This window comes from Stegodyphus dumicola, chromosome 4 (assembly GCF_044657685.1).
Source record: "Stegodyphus dumicola isolate Sdum_Otavi_A_Nest chromosome 4, ASM4465768v1".
In the NCBI taxonomy this organism is placed as follows: Eukaryota; Metazoa; Arthropoda; class Arachnida; order Araneae; family Eresidae; genus Stegodyphus; species Stegodyphus dumicola.
The window spans coordinates 143536487-143559201 of NC_140771.1; the positions used below are offsets into that span (position 1 = coordinate 143536487).

A 22715-nucleotide genomic window follows, 5' to 3' on the forward strand; every position below is an offset into this window, starting at 1 on the left:
CTTAGGTATTAGCACCAGAGGCAATTTAATAGAAACCATCGGTCCCCAGGCTTTCTACTGTTTTGAAGCTGTTTCTACTGTTCTACCGTTCTTATCTTCAACAGCTTTCTCAATAATAATAAATTTCTCAGATAGAACCTGTACACTCATATGCCCTTGGGTAGTGCCATACAGTAAGGTAATACTGAGTTTCATATCACTAGATCATTTCATAAATTTCCTATTTTATGTATGATTACATAAAATAATTCTAGTTTAATTTCTTACCTAGGGATTTGCTTATAGAAAATCCTTTTTAATCTTGTTTACTTAAACTACCATATACAGTATTACCAAAAAATATTTGACCACATAAAAACTATGGATCATGATAGCAAAATCATTCAAAGATATGAAGAAATAAGAATAATTATCATACAAAAGAAAGTCTGTCTTATTTTATTACCATCATTTTACATGAAACAATTGTAACTATGATTACGGTAAATTAATACGTAAATGGAAAACTATGTGAAAGTTGCCAAACCAAATTAAGATTGGTGAAAATGACTTGATTTAAACAAAGCACAGGAGAAATATCTGCACTGAACCCCTGGAAAGTAATTTAAGACTCTTTTCCCTTCACACCAGTCTCCCAACAGGACATTCAAATTGACAAAATTTCAGTGTTTCCATTTAACAAAAATGCTAAAAGCCATAAACACCTATGCTTTACCCTGGATCTGAACTTAAACACAACATGTGCAGTCAGCCTTCTTTAATTACCATGCCATACAGGATGGAAAACTAAAGCATTTAGTTTTAACATTAAAAAATTTAACCACAATAATCTAACCATTTAGTTCAAAATATAAGCAAGTGATGTAAATTTCATGAAATCAAATTATGGGTCAAAATTTCATGCCATAACTTTTAATACTTATCATAGAAAACTTATAATCAGATTACCATACCGATCTAGAGCTATTTTTTCCACAGCAATTAAACTTCTCAAATTCAAGAATATCAACCAAAAATTTTCAGTGTGATTCTAATCTACATTGTTTAATGACCATGTAAGCTTCTGGATGCATGATGTGCCATTCACATTTGAATTAATGCATTATCATTTTCTAATATGAGTATTGTGTCTATAAAATGCATTATCATTTTCTAATACATGTATTGCATCTATAAAAGGATTTCCTATCAAGAGAAGAAAAAATTGTTTTAAAATACTGGCATACAGATAACTGTGCATTTATCATAAATGGCATTTAGTACATACATTTCATGTGAGGACAGGTTTGAGAAACTGTGACACTGCACAAATGCAATCAGTTTCAATAAAATTCCATCTGAAGAAACTGATAGAAACTTAGAAAAATGACCAAAGTACTTGTTTCAAAGACCTACGAAGTTTCCTGAATGCAGGAAGCAAGACTTCTTGCATATTCTGCACTGTTACCTTTCATTCAGGTTTGCTATTGCAAGAGATTGCCTATTCTTAAAACCATTTTTAAAACTTATTTGTTTATAGTAAAACATACAAGATACTTTTTTAATATTTAAGTAATATCAAAATTTTCCTTTTTTTTTTTTTTAAATTTTGCACTTTTAAATACAAATTTTATTACATGTATCAAATTAGTATATCAAAATTTCAAAACTTTTGCCCCTCACATAGTCAAATGGTACGATATCCTCAAATAGTGCTACTCATACAGAATAAATATCACTTTCGTGAAGATTAAATTCATTAGATATTGTGTATAAATGCACATTAATTGCTTTATTGAAAACATTAACATTTTTTACATGACTTAAAATATCTTACATTTAAACAGTAAGTATATACATAGAACAGCAATGAACTTCTTTAATTCCTTTCAGAAAGCTCCATTTGTGAATTAACATATGTCAAACACATTTGTCCTTCTTCTTCTTAATTTGTTGCACTAAAATTTTGTAGCGTTCTACACATTCCTCCTAAAATTAAAAAATTATACTGATTTAATTTGAAATATTTCTAAAGGAAAATGAACAAAAAAAGTGCAATTTCATACCATTATGAAAAGCAAAGCATTTGTAGAGATGATCTTAGGTTTAAGACCCAAAAAGTCAAAAAAATATTTTACCAGCCCATAAAAAACCTACATATCTTTTCCTTCAGTAACTTTATTAAATCAGTATTATAAAAGATTAGACATTGTACCAGAGTACGAAATACATGCTGATTGCTGTCCTGCAATATGTATGGTTAAATAGCTGTACCTGAAGAGAAGGTATAGACTGAGAATTGATATGCTGTATATTACAAAAACAGTCAAATGAGAAAAATATGCTAAATTCATGGGTATGCAACATACATGCTAAGTTTGTCATATTAAAAATGATAAGATGATGTTTTATATCAAAAATGTTACAATGGAAAGGAGAACCCTGCCAGTGTGGCCATGTTATCTAACTAATGCCTTGTTATCTGACTGCTCAATAATATAAGACTGGCAATAAAAGAAACTGTATCTTAATGGATCTGATTTCCTAATTATGGCAAAGGATATTAGAGCTATTCAGCTTTGAAAACAATATATTTGTACACGACTTCCTGAAAGAAACTTGTCTATATTTACACTTAAAATGGGCGGGGAGACATTCAGCCAGTTCATTTAAGTCCCCAGAATACAACTGGTGTCAATTACCAGTGTTTTCCAATTTTAGTCACTAAGCCAGTTGTCAGACAGATTTATCTCATACCATATTTATCACTGTTACTGTCACAAATTATTCTATGTTTCATACAAACCCAGCAGTCATCACTTTTAGAACAGTTCAATTCAAGGTTTATGGCTGAAGAAAACTGATTGTTGCCTAAATTTTACAATTCCACAGCCAATAAAAGAAAGCTCAATAATATATATATATATATAGAAATCACAATAACCATGAGAGCTCTACTGTTTTTTAAATCACCACAATCTTGAACACATACCTTCAATTAACAACATCTGAAATTTCATTTCGAATGGTTAAGCAGATAGGCTACTAGGGGTTCATATATCAAGGAATTTTTTTATGATCATCCTGTACTTACCTGCTGATAATAGAATATTGTTACGAAATGTACAAGCGCGGTAAGATAGCTTCCCTGCAAAGCAGTTTTAGGGTTTCCATAAAATGGCAAGGGGCGGCATTGCCACATTTGGCGAGAAATCGCCCATTTGGCGACAAAATTGGTGATATAACATGGACGGATGGAGAACCTTTTGGAACGAATTCTTACCGGTTTAGTCCAGAATGTTCTCAAACACAAGCCGAAAGCTACATTAACCCTGCTTCGCAGTCAGTTAGTGTGTGTGTACCTTGTCTAGCGAGCTGATAGTCAGTCATTGAGCGAGAGCGAGTGTCTCGAAGTCTAGCGCCGAGTGCATCAAGAGAGTCTTTTAGTGCATCGTCGAGTTTTGTCTTAGACTGTGCTGAATCAAAAGCTATAATCTTGTGTACCTTCGAGTGCATCACGTGGAGAGTCTCGCGTACGTGGAGTTCCGAGAACGACCAAGCAGAGTTGGGAGCTGTACTCGGTTGCTTTGCAGTGAAGCTGTCTCTACCGTTATTGCCCGACAGTGGGAAGGCTGTGTCGCTGAAAGTGTTAGCGTGTTTATAAAAGTTTGACGACTGTAAAAGACTGATTAATATTGGCCCAAATAAAGCTTTCCTGATTAATATTGGCCAAATAAAAGTGTGCTTCGATACTTCATCAAGTGTCATCGTTATTCACTCCAAATCTACGAACCCTGTATGAACGTAAAGGAAGAAAATAACGTAACAGTATGAATAATTGAATAACATTTTGCCTAAAATTTGGTAAATGTAATTGCTACATTCCATTTTAAAAAATGCTCCAAAAAATAGGCTCTTTTACAATGGATAATTTAAATAGGACTTAAATGAAACTTAAAACCTGGTGAATCTTTTTCCGAATATTTAATTGCCATGCGTGAAATAGCCAGTCGCGGTTCTGTTGATGATTCATCAATTCTTGATTATGTAATCAATGGGATACCCGATCAGAGTAGTAACAAAATTATTTTGTATGGGCGTAAAACTATTTCTGAATTCAAAGAAAAATTACAAATTTATGAGAAAGTTCGCATTCCAGATACGAAGAATAAGAGTTATTCAAGTACTAACACACAAAATAAAGCACGCGCTATACCTAATAAGAGTAACGAACCAAGGTGTTATAACTGTTGAAGTATAGGCCGCGTAATGTATGCGCATTTTTTACGCGCATGCGTAAAGCATACAAAAAAAAAGTTTGTGGCTTTAAGATCTGGATTATAGATCATTCCGGATAATGGACATCCGGATTACGGACTTTGTACTGTATGTGAAAAATGTAGCCAGGTAAATAAATGTGGATAAAAATGGTAGATGGAAAATTACAGATGAAAGTACAGCTACGAATACTCATAAATGGCAATTTGCTCAAACACAGACAAAAAAAGTTCAAATGTGCAATAAATCTGTACAATTTTATTCCTTATGAGTGACTAATATAACCAACTGAATGAAATAGGCAGCTTTTTAATGCATCCTGAAATTTTTTGTAATTTTTCAAAAAAATACTAATCAAAAAATAAACTGAAATACACAGTAGGCATTAGAATAAAATAATAACTGGCAATAGATTCCCAAGTAAATAAAATAATGTACTAGGCCATTAAAAATAGAAATTTCATCACAAAAACATGAATATGCCAAGTTACAGTAAATGGCAAACTAATCTGAAGCGATATTTTCTCCATTTTGCAATGCATTTCTACATTTGCTCCATATTATATTATGATAATTATTTTATTATTGATATGCATTTGTATATTCCCAGCAACCAAACATCTCATGAAATATGAATTATTATACTTGCATTCTTTTACATCATTTTTAATACACACGTGTATGTGTGTACCCTGTCCCCCCCCCTAAAAAAAATGGGACTGTTCTATATATATACCGCTCTACTGGGCCGCCTGACGAAATTTAACTTGCGTTTTTCATGTCTCCAAAGCCCGGATTTATACATAGCATTGTTCTACTACAGGTATTTTGACACAAAATCAGACTTTTTCAGAAATTACATACTATTTTTTCCCATATTTCGATTCTATGACTCTAATGCCAAACTGCCAAGTTTTATAAAAATTGCACGAGTAGTTTTTAAAAAACTTCGCACTCAGAATTTTAGCTTCTCAATGTTAATCGAATTTGATATTTATTTATTAATATCTCTTTTTTATTAAACTTACTTGAGTCTTCCTTTCATATTTCGAAATTTAGATTCATTCCAAATAAATTTCGCCATTTTTTATTATTTATTTTTAAAATTTGTATTTTCAAATAATTGTTATAAATTTTTCGAAAAAAATTTTGAATCATAACCTATAAAATTTTTGCCATCATCTTAAAGAAGATGTATTTCGAAGCATACCTGCAAAAAATTACAGTTTTTTATTCAAAATTTCCTAAGATATACATGAATTTACATTTTGGCGCATTTTGAAATTTGGCATACTTATTATAAGCGATAATAACGAAAATGTGGTGTACGTGCTTTGTTAAAATTATTTGAAAGTATTAACGATGACTTCCTCCCCCCCCCTTGTGCACAAAGAAAAAGGAAAATAGGTTGCTACAAATTAAGAAGTTCACCAACTGAATTATTCTTGCTGTAAACTGAAAAACACTCAAAAAGATAAATTTTTAAACTTCTCTAAATTTCTCACCAAAAATTACAAAGTTTAATATTCAGGCATAATTTGAGTCACAGAATTGAAATATGAAAAAATTGATATGCTATTTCAGGAAAAATCCAATTTTGTGTGAAAATATTTATGTTAGAACAATGCTATATATAAATGTAATATATATACCAAGTTTCACTTCCGATACATAGAAAATGAAGTTTGAATTTTGTCAATTTGGCCCAGTAGAAAAGTGTCCCCCCCCCCATCATACAACAGAGTCTTGCAAACTCAATTTCCATTTTCTCAACATCCTGTATATTGATGATCACTTTTTTTTTTTAATTGAAATCTGCTGGTTAAGCAGAACATTATTTTTTAAATAATGTGGCAATACATTAACAGTTAGACTAATATTTCTAATAAGCAGTATAAATATGTTTTAGTTGCTGTATTTTTGTAAATACAGTGCATATTTATGCATATGAATGTCCACATATTCTCCCGTTCTGTTCAAAGATACTGATTTTGCAATTTTTGTCACATCTTTGTGACACTATTTTTTGGAACCTATAAAGTGAATTTGATGAATGCTTTAATTCTTTTTGCAGAAATTTCAATCTATCCAATTCCTTCTCTCTAACAAAATGGCTGAAGAAAGTCAGATAGCCACTGTCAATTACCACTAACATTTCTTTTTGTTGTTGGTCATTAGCAGCCGGCCTTGCCTGAAGATTTATGGCAGTATTCTAGTATAAGCTAAACTTTCAATTTATTCTAGATAGAATTTCTCAGTTTATATCCAGGCTTACAAATGTTGTACTGTCTGTGCAACTGAATGTCAAAAGTAATTTAACTTGGTAATGGAAATGAAACTGGATACATTAAGAGACTGGACAAAGATGAAAGTATTAATAAAACTGCTATGGATTTGGGTGTTGAACAAAATATTATAGCTGGGAATAACCTATCACTCCTTCTGTAAAACTCAAAATTTTGGATAATTTTTCAGTCCCCATCAAGTTGAATTTGCAGACTTCTTCTCACTATATACACATTCTACTATGCATACATACACACATGTATGCATGTGTGTAAGCATGGCTTTCAGTTTTTTTGATCCCATACAGCCCATGGGTTTTTCGCCTTCACACATTCAAGGCTACAGTAGTAAGTTCTGTTCTTGCTTTTGTAACACTGCTGTAGACTTTGGGGGGGGGGCGCAAAATATTAGCATTTTTATTGCTTCTTTCAACAATTTATATGTTGCTATATATTTTTTCCATTATTTTTAATTTTGCTTTCAACAAAAATTTTAAATTACAAAATAAATTTCACTTTTTAAGCTCAGTGCAAAATACCGGTGCTCACAGTTTTAAATACGGACAAATTTATTTATTCTTTAATTCCATTGATTCTTATTTTAAAAAATTCAGTTGTTTATGTTTGGATTATACCAATTTCTTCAGAATCCATTACAATGTTATAGATGGGATTAAAAGATGCTTAAAATCATTTACTGGATTTCTTATAAAAATGTTTGGACATTTCTGAAAATATTTGGATAATTTTCAGAAATGCTGTATTGAATTCACTATATTAGAACAGAATTATCATTCTTGTTTTGGGCCATTTCCTTAAAAACAAATGGAAACAAGATGAATACATTCCATTATAAGATTTTAGCTTATTAACTTATAGTTTCTATTTTTACCTTTCCCTTTCTATTCCACCTTACCATTTTGTATCTTTATTTGTTTTATTAATTTGTATTTAGATATTTTATATATTCATTCACAATTTTCTGATTCATTGATTTGTGCTTTCATCAGTGCTTGTTTTTTTTTTTTTTTTTTTTTTTTTTTTTTGAAAGGTCTGGAATTTTAAAGTATTTTTATGATAATTACTACCATTTAATTAATTACATTTGTGCTATTATGCATATACAGTCTCTCACATACACTTTTAAGACCAGGTTTACAAACTAATGCTTTATCAGATCATTAGCCTTTCAATCATTAAGTCTAAAGCAGAATCTACAGAGGCTGGTTGATTCAGAGCGTACTCCAAGAAAGTAAATTTTAATCATACAATGATTATGCAATTTGAAACATTAACAAGTGCTGAAATACAAGAGGAATGTGATTTTTTTCCCCCTGTAGACCTGGTAATGTAAATAAGGAAACTTCATAACTAATAATAATATAAATTCCTTCAAAAAGTAACAAATTGCTTATCTCTGACATCAATTATTTTAATTATCATTTTTGTTGTTTCTTATTTCTATAGTAATGTATAGTTTTCAATCTTTGGTTATTATAATTATTATAGCCTTGAATTTATAGTTTTTTTTTTTTTTTTTTTCCCCATGCCTAGCATTTGATAAAAAGTTACCAAGATATTTCAGCCCTAAAATTTCATTAAAGAGACCTTACCGTACAATAATTCTAATTCTTGTTTTTTTAACAAAATATTCATTCTTAAAATGTGCATGCCAACTAGACAACTATTTCATTATTCTTTTAATTTCTGTAAATCTAGACAAATGGTTCCAAAATTTTTTGACTCAACCCATTTTAGAATAAATTTCTATGCTGGAGCCCTCTTAGGCCTACTCAGTGTCTTACAAGTTAATAGTGTTTTAGGATTAGTGTTAGTGGAAGGAAGAGAGCAGGTAAGTAATAAAAGATTGTAGCGTAAACAGATATCTAAACAACTGCACAATATCTAAATAACAAATGTTCTTAAAAAACTGAATTTTAGCTTAATATCTCATTTAATCCTTAATTTCACCAATAGTCAAAATTTTGCCATAAAAAGTGTTACTTCAAATATCAATAAATCAAAATATTGAAGCATAAGAACAGATTATTGGTCACCGCAACAGTAAAAAAGATCCACATAGTAAACACAACTCCTTCAACTTAATCATTATATCCAATTTAATTAAAATACCTCTTCATTCATTCTTTGCTATTCAAAATTTTTATTACTCCTAACAAAATGCCATTTCAATTTTATTTTACCAACTAGAATACACTGCAGTGCAGCAATAGGTCTAAATTGAAACATAACATAAAACAACATTTAAAAATTTTAAGAAATATGTGTGGTAGCAGTTTTTGGCACAGTTTCTTTATTTTGGGTTCAAATGATGATAACTGGAGGTGAATGATCTGTATTTTGTCGGTACCTGTACAATGGGAAGAATATTGCTTCACAAACAAGTGCAGTTGAAAAATGCACCAATAATAACTTTGTTTTCTTGGACATTTTGAATTCATCTTGTAAATTCAGCCTAAAAGACTTGATTTTGACTGGATTTGAAACACAATTTTTAGTTCTTACGATATGTCAAGTCTACAAGGACTTTGTACTCTGGTGAGTTTAAGCTGAGTGCCTTGTTATTGAAGCTGAACGCATTCAGAACTCATTTCAGAAGTCATCACACATCATTTCTTGAAATGTTAAAAAATAATATTCAAACGAGTCTTTTAAAGTTTCAAAAAGCACCTGAATATTATTCTGTAATTTTTCATGAAGCCTCATTTTCCATTCTAAAAACTTTTTGCAAGAGGGAAGTAATTGACATTTGTCCATTTTTATGCACAACTAACACATCAGTTTCCTCTCAAAATAAAATACTTTCGTGTTTGCATCAAAAACTGTGGCATATCTTCTTTTTTGCAATGATAGTTTGTTAAAAGCCAAATATGTCAGTCAGTTGCATGTCAGCCAAATATGCCAGTTTGCATACCTAGGCTTCATCATTTAAAACTGTATGCAGAGACTTAAGAGTTCATAAAAAATGTTGCTTCCTCAGCACACAATTGCATCAAACATGTCAACAATTTTCCTTGAAACAACCACTCCTTATTTCAGTGTGTAGCTAGAGATACTTAATGGTGAGTTTTCATAGTTTCACACACTAGTTTGAAGAGTCTTCTTTTAAGAAGATGCTCGTTTTTATAGTTTATTGCTTTTATAGCATCATTCAACTCTATCATAAGCTCAGAAGGCATTTATCTCAAAGCTAATGCCTATCTACAATGAATGTGATGACTGCTGCCAAATTTATTTGACTTAACTTTAATTTTAATAATGACTGCAGCATTGTGACTCAAGATGGTGCACGCCTTTGCACCATCAGTGCACAGTTTCATCTGCACAACTTTCCAGATTTCATTTGATAAGAAGAATTCACCTCCTCATATGCTTGTTAGTGACATTCTGCAAAGAAGAAACTCCACTTGATAACTTTTTAAGTGAGCAATAAGGAACTACTACCATTAAAACTACTAATCTAGTGATGTCAATCAATTAATTCATTTGCAGTTAAAATTTGTATGCCTAATGCAACTGTCTCTCTTTTGCATCATCAAACAGACTGCCAATTTGTTGAGCAATTACATTACTTTACAAACATGGATTCTGTGAGCAGGATATGATACAAAATACCCTTCCATGTTATGATGCATATTCTCTGAATTTATCATTGTTAACACTTAATACAAATATTAAAATCATGTAAATTTTAATATCAAATTAATATCTACCTTACCTTAGAATGAAGGAATAAAGATCTTGCCATGTTTCCTTCATTAGAATTGCCAAAATCATACCTCAAACTGCTACGATTAATCTAGATCTTTCTCTAAATAGATTTTCAATGCACTTCTGCTACCTCTTTATAATTAGCTCTCTATTTTTTTTTTTTTTTATCAGAAACTTCCTGACAAAGTGTCAACAAGGATTCAAAAAATACAGATATCTGTGTAATACAGATATTTGCAAACTGTAAGCTTTCTAATTTTATTTCACTGTTTATTATTCTGTCAAATGAAGTAAATGTTTTATTTTTGTGCTACATATATAGCTTTGTTGTGCAGATAAAAATCTCAGTGACAGAGTTATATAATTTATCATCCATCAACAAAAAAACAAAACAAAAAAAAAAAGTTGTGATTGACTGAAAGTGATCTAACGTAATGTAAAACACTGTTACATATGTGGATCATCCAGAAAGTAAGCATTTCAATTTTCTGATCGCTTACATTAACATCATTGTAGTGTGCAAAGCTGGATGTCAGGATTTTTTTTAAGTAGGCAAAATGTTCATGACAAACAGCACTGTGACTGGCACCTCACATCAATGCTGGCCTTGTGGCAAAGATGCAGCAATGCATTCAGCAAAATAGTCAAGTTACGGTTATAGAACTCAGTAGCCACTTACTGTGGATATTGCAAAAAGCAGTGCATGAAATGGTCAGAAAACACCTGTTGTTCCAGAAACTGTATGCCAGGTGGGTGCCAAAGAATGTTACACCTGAATAACAAATGGAATGCATGAACGCAGCAAAGGAATGCATGAACAACAATGTAGGCAATGGGTTCTCAATAGTATAGTTACAGGTGAAGAGACGTAGTTGCTCACTTCACCCCAGAAACCAAGCAGCAGTTGATGCAATGGTGTCACAATAGATCTCCATGCTAGACCAAATTCAAGCAGACAGCATCTGCATGGAAACTGGTGTGGTCTTCTGGGACAGGAAAGGCATTCTGCTCATTGACTTCTTGTCAAGGGGTGTAACGGTGAATGCTGGATGTTACTGCGCAACACTACAGAACTTGCAACGAGCCATTCCAAACAAAAGGAGATGCTCAGTGATAGCGCTGATTGCTCCACAACCTTCGCCACATACAGACAATTCCACAAAAAAACTGGCTGCTGCTTTTCTATGGAATTGGCTTAAGCTGAGTTAAAGCTGAAATTTTGCAGTATCTTTAGCAAGAAATCTTTCCAGGTAATTATGTTTTGTTTATTTTTATGGATCGTAGGAAACTTGCTTTTCAGATCACCCTCATAGTTATTTGGTTTCTTAAAGTACTCTATATTTCCTTTCACAGAACTTTTTCATGATTCCTTAATTAACTATATTATTAAAGACATACACTCTCTTATACCAAATTATTTTAGAAACTCTCCTGTCAGGTCTAAAAATTAAACGAAAGTGTAAAACAGATGTTATAAACAAGCTAAATCACTGACTTCAGATCTACGGAATAACTTATTTGTAAGAACTATGTACTGAAAAGCCATCATATCCCCACTGTATAGTTAAATAATTTACTTTCACATTTTTGGATAAATAAAGTTCTAACACTTTCCCGCATAATAAAATAACATTCAGCAGTATGATAAAAAATAAAGCATTCCTATTTCTGTGGTAAATATTTATCAGCATACAGATAAAAGTGCTGATCTGACCTGGAAACTAAAACTTAAAAAGTTTTTTTTTTTCCTTTGTTCTCACTATTTATGAAGAAATCTAAAACTGCAAATTTCACAATGGTTTAAAACTACTATAATTCAAATATTTTGGTCCATGAGAAATAGTCAAATTAATGAAAATGAAAGCATTATAAATCAGGTGAAACATCATCCTACAAATGTTTTGACTAGGAATTCTCAAACAGGCAACAGCCACATGAGTAGCCATTTCAGTTTTCATATATTTTGTATTACAAAAAAAATGCTCCCTGCGAAAAACTGAACTGGACAAATTCCTGTTTAGAACATAAATTCTATTTTTTTTAATATTACATTGTTCTATGTTTTATTTTTATCATTTTATTTCATTAATTAATATTTTATTTTATTTCCCTGGAGCAGCTGTAGAGTCCCTGTGAAGTGAATGCGGAACCCTAAGTGCTCCACAGGCACAAATTTAGGACCACTTACATACTAGGAACAGAAAGAAGTCCTCTCCATTTGATTTATGGCTTGGTCACTTAAGATTTAGTCCTTTTCTCAGATAGATAAAACTTGCCTTCATCAAGCCAAGTCCTCCAATTCCATTTGCCCCTTTTGAAACAAACAAACAAACAAATCCTTATTTTTGACCGTTTGAACACTGAAACTCAAACATTAATTTCTTGTAAGCAAATGCTATAGTAATCTGAAGAGCTAATAAACTGTTGGTTTTTCTGATGGCCAAAGATTTCTGATGAACACTGACTTTTTATACGGAAATTGTCAAGTTGAACAAAGTAACAATCAGCTTTAAACTTCTGAAGGGAAAGGAGTTTTATCAATGCAACTCTTAGAATGTGAACTATTGAAAACAACTGTCTTTAGCCCCAAATATATAACACACACCTTCTTACATGATTTCAAACTTGCAAACCACCAACAAAAAATTAGCAGGTTTATTATTATTATTTTCCACAGTAAACTATATTCCTTTATTTCTATCATTTTAAATATTAGTATTGTTGCGTTTTCCTTTTCTGACACCAGTTGTTACGTTATGTTCTTCCTTCATGTTCGTATGGGGTTCGTGTGGATTTGGAGTGAATAATGATGACATTTTATGATGAAGTATCGAAACACACTTTATTTAGCCAATATTAATCGGGACAGCTTTAAAGTCACGTTTTTACAGTCATCGATGAGCTACTATAAACACGCTGTCACGATCAGCGACACAGCATCCAGGTTATCAGGCTATCGCGGTGAACACAGCTTCACTGCAAAGCACCAGAGTACAGCTCCCGACTCCACTTGGTCGTTCTCGGGACTCCACGTACTCTCAAGACTCTCCACGCTACAACTCGCGATGAACTCGACGACACACAGAACACAGCTCCCGACTCTTCAGTTCAATCATTCCCGGAGCTCAACACATTCTCTCGACGACCCACTTGGCGACTCACTCGGCACTCGCTGCCCGGCTGTCAACTTGATCGACTCTGCGAGGATTGACTCGCTAGACGAGACACAAATTCGATACTAACTATCTCACACTCCAGGTGATGCACACACACACACTGACTCAACTAGGCTCGCTAGATGAGGCACACACTCTTGATACTCTATGCGAGGCACTCCTGACTGCGGACCAGCAAGGTTTATATAGCTTTTGGCTTGTGTTCGAGAACACTCTGGGCTAAACCGGTAAGAATTCGTTCCAGAAGGTTCTCTATCCGTCCATGGTATATCGCCAATTTTGTTGCCAAATGGGCGATTCTTCGCCAAATGTGGCAACCCTAAAACTGCTTTGCAGGTAAGCCATCCCACCGTGCATGTACATTTCGTAACACTGCCTCCTCCCAAGGCTTGCACGTCCTAGGCAGTTCAACCATTGGTCAGAAGACAAATTCGATACAAACAAAGCATTTTAAAACATACAGATAACATAACTAAAGAAACAAATATTTACACTATGTACAAGTTATACACACAAATTAAACACATAACAATTTTAAATTTAACAAATTAAAGTTCTGAATGAATTTCAGTCTCAGTCTTTTCATTAATTTATACCCGGGTCAAATACTTTTCCACTGCAGTTCTCAGATGCATTTCTGTTTTGGAAATCACAGTCTGAAGATTCAGTTCTTTCAGACTTTTCATCCACAGTAAGATCTAAAACAGTTCATTCACCACTCTGTATTTCATTCACAGCATGCATACAGTTCACATCGGTATTTTTAGCAGATGGTGCATGCTTATGTACCTCTATTTCCTGAAAGCCAGTTCTGATGTTTGCACCAGGGTTGCAAATAGCATCCGATCCTTTACAAGCAGATGTATCCAGGTTTAGAATCAAGTCCTTATCTGCACAACCTGCACTATGAGGCACACACCCAGTTTGTATAGTGGATGAATTTTCCTGCAATACTTGAGTACGCTGCTTAAGCTTCTCCCAGCTCTGCATCACATGCACTTTCAGATGGTACAACACTTGCTGACTGCATTTTCATAACTTCACTATCAGTTTCTACAAACTTGACAGTCGCATTTTCACTTTCTTCTATCTCTACTTCAAGCACGAGAGAATCAAAATCTTCCTTCCCGTCTTTTATTTCTTCATGTTTTCGCTCTTTTTCTTTAATCCTATTAGATATTTCATCGATCATTTCTGGATCTTTGTCAGGCAGTTCGTTGGCTACTTCCTTCATTTCTTCATCCTTGGATTCTCCAGATGCCACTTCTCTCATTTCCACATCCTCTTTTATGGCTCCAGTTTCTTCTGCAAGCTTCACTTTCATCTGTGGGAGTTGCTCTTGCAGCTTTTCTCTGCCAGCTTTCATCTCTTCTTGTCCAGCTTTCATATCAGCTGTCATCTCTTCATATCCAGCTTTTATCTCAGCTAGTCCAGCTTCCATTTCAGCCTTCATCTCTTCCTGACCAGCTTCCTTCTCTTTCAGTTTGGCTTTAATTTCAGCTTAAATCTCTTCCTGTCCGGCTTTCAACTCGGTTAAAAGGTCCATCAAAGTCTTCGTTTCTTCTGTCAGGCAGGTCATTGGCATTCACTTGCAAACCCCACTCCTGACACCAGTAGTTGTGTTTTTCTTTTCTGACACCAGTTGTACATGATTTTCTTCCATCGCGTTCGTACAGGGTTCGTGTGGATTTGGAGTTAATAATGATGACACTTGATGATGAAGTATCGAAACACACACATTTAGCTAATATTAATCAGGACAGCTCCAATAACACTTTTTACAGTTGTCAAAGATCTACTCTAAACATGTTGGAACAATCTGTGACACAGCCTTCAAATTGTCAGGCAATAACGGTGAAGACAGCTTCACTGCAAAGCTCCTGACCCTGCTCGGTCGTTCTCGGAACTTCACGTACTCTCAAGACTCTCCACACTACAACTCGCTATGCACTCGACGACACACAGAACACAGCTCCCAACTCTTTGGTTCAGTTGTTCCCAGAACTCAACACACTCCTCGATGTTGCTCTAACCGTGATACACTACAAGACTCTTTCGGTGCACTCGATGACCCACTCGACGCTCGCTGCCTGGCTGTCAACTCGATCAACTCCACAGGGATTGACTCACTAGACGAGATACCAACTCGATACTAACTATCTCGCACTCCAAATGATGCACACACGCACTGACTAGTCTAGGCTCGCTAGACGAGGCACTCACTTTCGATACTCTATACGACGCACTCCCTGACTGCGGATCAGCAGGGTTTATATAGCTTTCGGCTTGTGTTCGAGCACAACACAACACTGGGCTAAACCGGTAAGAATTCATTCTAGAAGGTTCTCCATCCGTCCATGGTATATCGCCAATTTTGTCGCCAAATGGGGATTCCTCGCCAAATGTGGCAACCCTGCCTTCTTTTGTTATTTTATGGCAACCCTAAAACTGCTTTGCAAGGAAGCCATCCCACCACACCTGTACATTTCGCAACAGCATTTTCTAATGAACATTAATGTGTTAACACAGGTGGTAGTATTCTAACAACTTATTTCTTTACCATGCTTTATTAATTATACTATTTTTCATCTCTACTTTTATTATACTATTTTTTGTTATACTGGGGCTATAATTAAATGTTCATAGTGAGATAGAATTACCATTCTGAATTTGAAACTGTGCCTTTGCTTCAATTTTAGATTTACAAAGAAGTAACGGCATTACCTAGGAAATTACACGATTAACAGAACATAATTTAATAAAAAAATATTATTTGGGATATTATAGAGACATCAGGTTATTTTAAAGCAAGAGTAGATGAAAAATGTACAATGCCCTTGCCAGGACTCGAACTTGGACCTCTTGAATACGTACAGTGTGTGTTTCATCTCAACATTCCAGGAGGGGTGTGGGGGCACATGTTGTTGTGAAACCCAAATAGAATTTGAAGCTTTTAAGCAAACAGGTGAGCAAAGGCTTTGGCCTTCAAAGGATTAAAATACAAGGACCTGATTTTAAACTCATCAAATTAGCTTCAGTATCATTAAGCTAGAAATGCACAACTTCTCCCAAATACTGTTAAGTCTCCCCTTTCACTACCTGCTTACTGTATTATCCACATTCCAGGGGGGAGGGGGGGGGAGATATTGTTGTGAATCTGAAATGGAATTTGAGGTATTTCAAGCAAACAGGTGAGTAAAGCCTTTGGCCTTGAATGGAGTAAAATACAAGGAACTAGAGTTAAGCTCATCATATTAGCTTCAGTACCATTAAGTACCATAAGAAATGCACAACTTCCTTAAAATACTGTAGGTCTCCCCTTTCACTACCTACTTACCATATTATTTCATTATTTTTAATTAAATTATCAGCGTCTTAAATATGGGTGTCTTTCTGTCACATTAGCAGCTTAAATATTTAAAGAAACTGACATGTGCACATTAACTTTATTTAGATATTTATACTCCGTTCAGTGAGTCCATTTAATAACAGACAATAAATCATGCAAACATTATAAAAATGATACAACTTCCTGCACACTTTACTTTTGTACTGTTTGTTCAAGAGGGGAAACATGAAAAAAAATTGTTTAATACCTTGGTTTTAGTAGACACAAAGTCAGCTATTTTGTCCCATCGAGCTGGTGTATCTTTAGGAAACTTCTGCAAAGCAAGTTCTAAAGATCGCTGTTCTTCCTGTTTCCAAAATTTCTCTGAACTTGTATTTGATTCATCTGACATCTGCTTGGCCACATTTTGTGTTGCACTTCCATTTGCAATTACGTTATTATTATTATACCTTAGATCACCGTTTCCACATTCCTGCTTTAGTCCCTTTTCTTCATAAAGCTGAAACCCAAAGTTTTCCTTTTCTGTACCAGTCATGCCTAAAATTAAAAATAAATAAAAATAACAGTCAATTAAATCGAAATGTATTACTGACTTGCAGATACATTCAAATATTTACATTAAATTGAAGATTTTAAAAAAAAACTTTTTAATTAGAAATATTTTATCTACATATGCACATATGCAGACTAAAAATACAGAAGTAGATAATTTTTTTACAAAAAAAAAAAAAAAAAAATATTTGTGCACATAGCCACATAATTTCAGTATCACAACCATAAACAGAACATAAAACTTTGATTTGGAATTCTAAGAAAAATTTAAAAATGAAACTTAGGGCTATCTTGGTTGCAAATGCTTTCACTGCGAAGAGAAAAGACCCCTTCACATGAAAAGGACACTTCAACTCTGAACATAGCTTAGGAATTTCACAATGCCTCTTGAATTTCATTTTATTGTAGAAATTATTGTACAAATTCCAGGCTTTGTTGATAGAATTGCTTAGAAAGCAATGTTGATTAATGTTTATTATTGTATAAGGTTTTGTAATTAACCTTATTAATTAGCACTGACACGTTTAAGTAAATATGTATATTGTTGTAATTTTTTAAAATGTGTAAAGTATAAATACTGTTTACATATTTAAAACATTGTTGTACACGCATACACAAACATTCCTAGGGGAAAATCCTACTTCATGGTTTTTCAGCTTTCGCGGAAGGTTCTGGTCCCCATTAACCACGAAAAACGAGGGATCACTGTATAAAAGAAAAGAAACAATTTTTCACAGATGATTCAGTGCCTCTTATTTAATGTGCTACTCGTAAACATTCTCCTCTGTCCGAGACAGACTGGTGACATTATTTGCTCCTAATACGAAACATTTATTTCCTAGAATTTCATTAGAGATATATTTCTCATTCAATTCAGTTCCCGACAAGGCAAAAATACATAAAATCTCAAAATATCTTCATTAAAAATTGAAAAATATAAAAAAATAACAAATACAGTTAAAACAATAAAAAAATTACAATTAAAATTAGAGTTTCTATGGGGAAAACAAGTAATTTGGACAGCAGACAACAAGGCAGATTTTTTGGTGCATAAAAATGAAAGTTTAACTTTGGTCTCACTCGGCAAAAAGACACTGAAGGTATAGAAATTGAATTCCCTATTCTGCTAAATTTCAAATGTAAACAAATATGGTAAACAAAAATTATGCTTAGCCGCACTTAAACAACTTTTAAATTGCTGATAATTCTACAAATATTGCATGCAGATTACCTAAAGGCATAAAAACCTAAACCGGAACATAAGAACAACATAATTCAAGTATTTTTAAAGCAAAAAATGGACCAACATATAACAATAAAAAAAACTGAGCTCACGGAGTCGTTAACATATGGGTTATATAATTTATTTATTAATATAATTATGCTCCTTATTAAAATACTCAAAAATAATCTAGTACCTAATCATTTTATTAATCATTGTCTTAAAGAGAAGGTGTTAAATACTCTCTCTAAATCATTTAACTGATAGAGATATGAAAATTTGTTCCTAAACCTGAAAAGGCAGTATAAGTTGGATGACTAGTTGGAGGATTTATACATAGTGTACTTACAGAAATAATTGTATATAATGTAAAAAATAATTGTTTTCTGGCTTTTTCTTGTTACTTTTGCTGTTACTAAAAAAAAAAAAAAAATGAGCCTATTTCATACTCTGAGTCTGCTAAATAGCTCATTAGCAATGAAAATTCCTTTTCTTCCTCGTTATGTCATGACAATTAACCAGAAATTAATTAATTTCCATTCACTAGTCAGTATAATATCAAAATTTTAACAGACGCATTTATACTCACAAAATAGCTCAGCAACCACTTCCCTCCCACATATCAAAAATAGCTTCTCAAAGGTTCACCAATGGTAATAATTTAAAGGATCCCCACTGCTGCTCCCTGCATATCCGATAGTATAGCCTACCAAACTCCTTCTGAGTAAGAAAACAGATGTGCACACTTCACCATCATTCCACAAGAAAGAACGTAATTACTTCATACTCTGGCCTTTTTGTATATTATGTACATTTCCTTGTACCTTATTTTATTTATACTTATTTCAATTATTTATATATATTTCAATTTTCAACTTATATTTCATTGATTTTGCAAAGATAGCAATGTTTATTATGATTTCTCATGTTTATTATGATTTTGATTTCTCATGTTTATTATGTTTATTTGATTCATAAATATAGCAAAGATTAACTTCTATTTGTATTTATAAATATAGCTTTGAATTAACATGCATAAAAGCAAGAGTGTTGGAGAGACACTTTACTCAAGTATATAACAATATATATATATATTTACTACTTAACTTAATTTCACTACAATATCTCGAGCTTTCTAAAAAATCCATTAACTTAATGGAACTGCTACATTCAAAATGAATTCTTCGTAGTACAGTAGAAGTCCAGAAATCCGCAAAGCTTGGGACCAGAGGTTGTTCAGATTTTAGGATTTTGCGGATTTCAGGACAGAAAAGATAAAGCATAATATTCGGACTAAAAGTGGAAAATAAATAAGGCGTATTAGATACAATTAATTAAATTATTATATACATTATTGCAATAATTTATTATATACATTAAATTATTATTACATATATAAATTGATTATATTATTCATTGTACTATATGTACACAGCATTGAGGCTCTTCAAACAAAGCTCTTCTCTATACTTCCATCATTTGACCAATATTTTTGTATGCTTGCACTATCTGGGGGAACAGCTGAAAAAACACACATAAAAAAACTTCAATTATTCTAAAGTAAGACCCTGCATTTAGTCCTTAATGCAGCCTATTATGTCCATACTGATGTGATTCATTCGGATCTTAACATTAAACCCATAGATGTTGCTATTAAAAAACTTAGTCAAAATTTATTCCTCAAAATTGAACAGACTGATAACTGCGCACTTCAACAGTTACTGGCCTACGAATCCTGCTATTTGCAGCTCGCAGAAAAGACCTTGCTCCATCATGGGATGCGAATACAGCTTCTATCCTCCAGCTAAAAGGCGTAGACACGCCCCCGTTCTCAGTTCCAGCACCCGGCCAATGAAGGACCGTACTGCCATGTAATTGCTCTACCATTCTCCTACTCCAGTATTACTGAAAAGTGGCCACCTCTGCATTCTTATCAATCTGTTCATTATTTAATCACATCACATCATGCTCGCTGCCCTGGATATTTCGTCACAAAAATTTAATCTTTACTTCACTATGATTAATGCCATATGCCAATGAGCCTATTAACCTTTTAACTGTCTGGTGTTCGAAAATGTCACGGTAAATTTTTTTTTTTTTTTAATGCATCGTATTGTTATACTTGAATATATATCAGGAGAGGTTTATTTCGGCTTCATCTCTTTGTCCAACCTGACTGTATCTCAGGAAAAGTTAATGTGCGCTCAATTCAATATATGGCAGCACTTTACTGAAGGTTTCAAAGGTTACAGGTTAGAAGTTCTTTGATTCAAAGTGTGCAGGATCTATTTGTTGTAAAATGGCATCCAGTTCTTTGAAATGTTATATAGATGATTTAGATTCTTCAACCGAAGATGAAGATTTTGAAGGCATCGATACTAGTGACGCAGGTGAAACTGAGGAGAGTGACACTGAAAGTAGCAGTAAATCAACGGATAGCGGTGATGATGATATAGGATATGCGAGAGACTGGGGTCAAATAACTGCTTCTGGCAAATCAGGGTCCCCGCGGTTCCCTTTTACAGGTACTCCAGGTGTAACTTTTCCTGTAAACATAAACTACACTTCTTTAGATATTTTAGAAATGTTTCTGGATTCAAATCTAATGGATATAATTGTCAAAGAAATGAACAACTATGCAGAACAAGAAAGAAAAGCAAATTGGGCAAAGATATCAAGGTGCTCCCGCAGTAACAAATGGATCCCTACAAATGACAGAGAAATAAAGCTATTCTTTGGGCTAATAATTCTTCAAGGTATTGTCCGAAAACCAAATCAGGCTATGTACTGGTCTCATCGAAGGATTTTGCATACTCCAGTTTACTCAAAAGTAATGCCCGTAAATCATTTTATTTTGCTTTTTCGATATATACATTTTTGCAATAATGAAGCTGGGGGAAAAAAAAAAAAAAAAGAAAAAAAAGAAAGAAAAAAAAAAAAGATGATTTTCCAAATTGAAAACTTTGGAAGCTGTATAAAGTGATAGAAAATTTACAGGAAAAATTTTGTAATTTTTACATACCGGAAAGAGATGTATCAATTGATGAAAGCTTGATGCCTTATAAAGGAAGGTTATCACCTCTTCTTGACAAAATTATTGGGAACAATATATTCCTATCAAACATGCACGATTTGGAATCAAATTTTGTATGCTTTGTGAGGCAGAAACAGAATATTTTTGTAACTTCATTATCTATACAGGAAATAGTACTGTCTTCAATCAATTGTATACAAATTATGGACTTTCTACAAAAGTCGCCATACACCTATTGCATCGCTTTCTTGGAAATGGTTATTCTGTGACTGTAGATAACTATTACATGTCACCCGAGCTTTCAGATTTTCTTATAGCCCAAGACGAGATTTACCTACAGAATTCGCTAAAAGAAAATTATAAAAAGGTCAAAATCATAACTTTTCAAAGAGGTAAGATTTTGGCTATAAGGTGGAAAGATAAGAAAATATGTGTGTTTGATGAGCAGTATTCATGATACTTCCATGGTCAGCCTCAAATATAAAAAAAATAATAAAAAAAAAAAAATGACACACTCAAGTCGAAGCTTGTTTCTGACTACAATTTAACTATAGGTGGTGTAGATCGCTGTGATTAGGAAATATCCTTTCATCCAACAATCCGAAAATATCAGAAAAAATATATTTTTACATTTACTAGACAAGGTACTCTAGAACTCCTATTTTGCTCTATAAAAATGTAGTTGGGAAACACATTACATTTTTAGAATTTTGAATCCAAGTTGTAGAAGAGCTTTTACATAAATATGATGATGCAGCTTCTGGACAAAAGAATGTTGGCAGACCACCTACAATAGATAACCCTGCCCGTCTTACTGAACGACATTTTATATCCCAAATTCCTCCTAGTCCTGCAAAACGTGAGCCTACAAGACAGTGCAAAATGTGTTGTTCGAAAAAGGATAAAAATGGGGAAAAGATAAGGAAGGAAAGAAAACACGATTCTGGTGTAGTGATTGTGGAGTTGACTTGTGCTTGGAAAAGTGTTTCCAGTTGTACTACACAAGACTGAATTACTGAACTACTAATAGGTATTCACTTTTATTTTTTTTCTTCATTTATTTATTTTTTAGAAAATAATAATTTTTTTTTTCATTTTTAGAAAATAA

General features: G+C 33.2%; 1 protein-coding gene across 1 annotated transcript in view; it reads right to left on the reverse strand.

Annotated features, from left to right (window-relative positions):
* Positions 1–1745: 1745 nt before the first annotated feature.
* LOC118205937 (dnaJ homolog subfamily C member 1) overlaps positions 1746–22715 on the reverse strand; it is a 51536-nt gene continuing 30566 nt past the window's right edge. Inside the window, exons 10-11 of the mRNA XM_085815572.1 lie at positions 17047–17336; positions 1746–1968 (exon numbers count right to left, since the gene is read on the reverse strand). Coding sequence (XP_085671698.1) covers positions 1900–1968; positions 17047–17336 — 359 coding nt within the window. The 3' untranslated portion in view covers positions 1746–1899. The remainder of the gene's footprint in view (positions 1969–17046; positions 17337–22715) is intronic.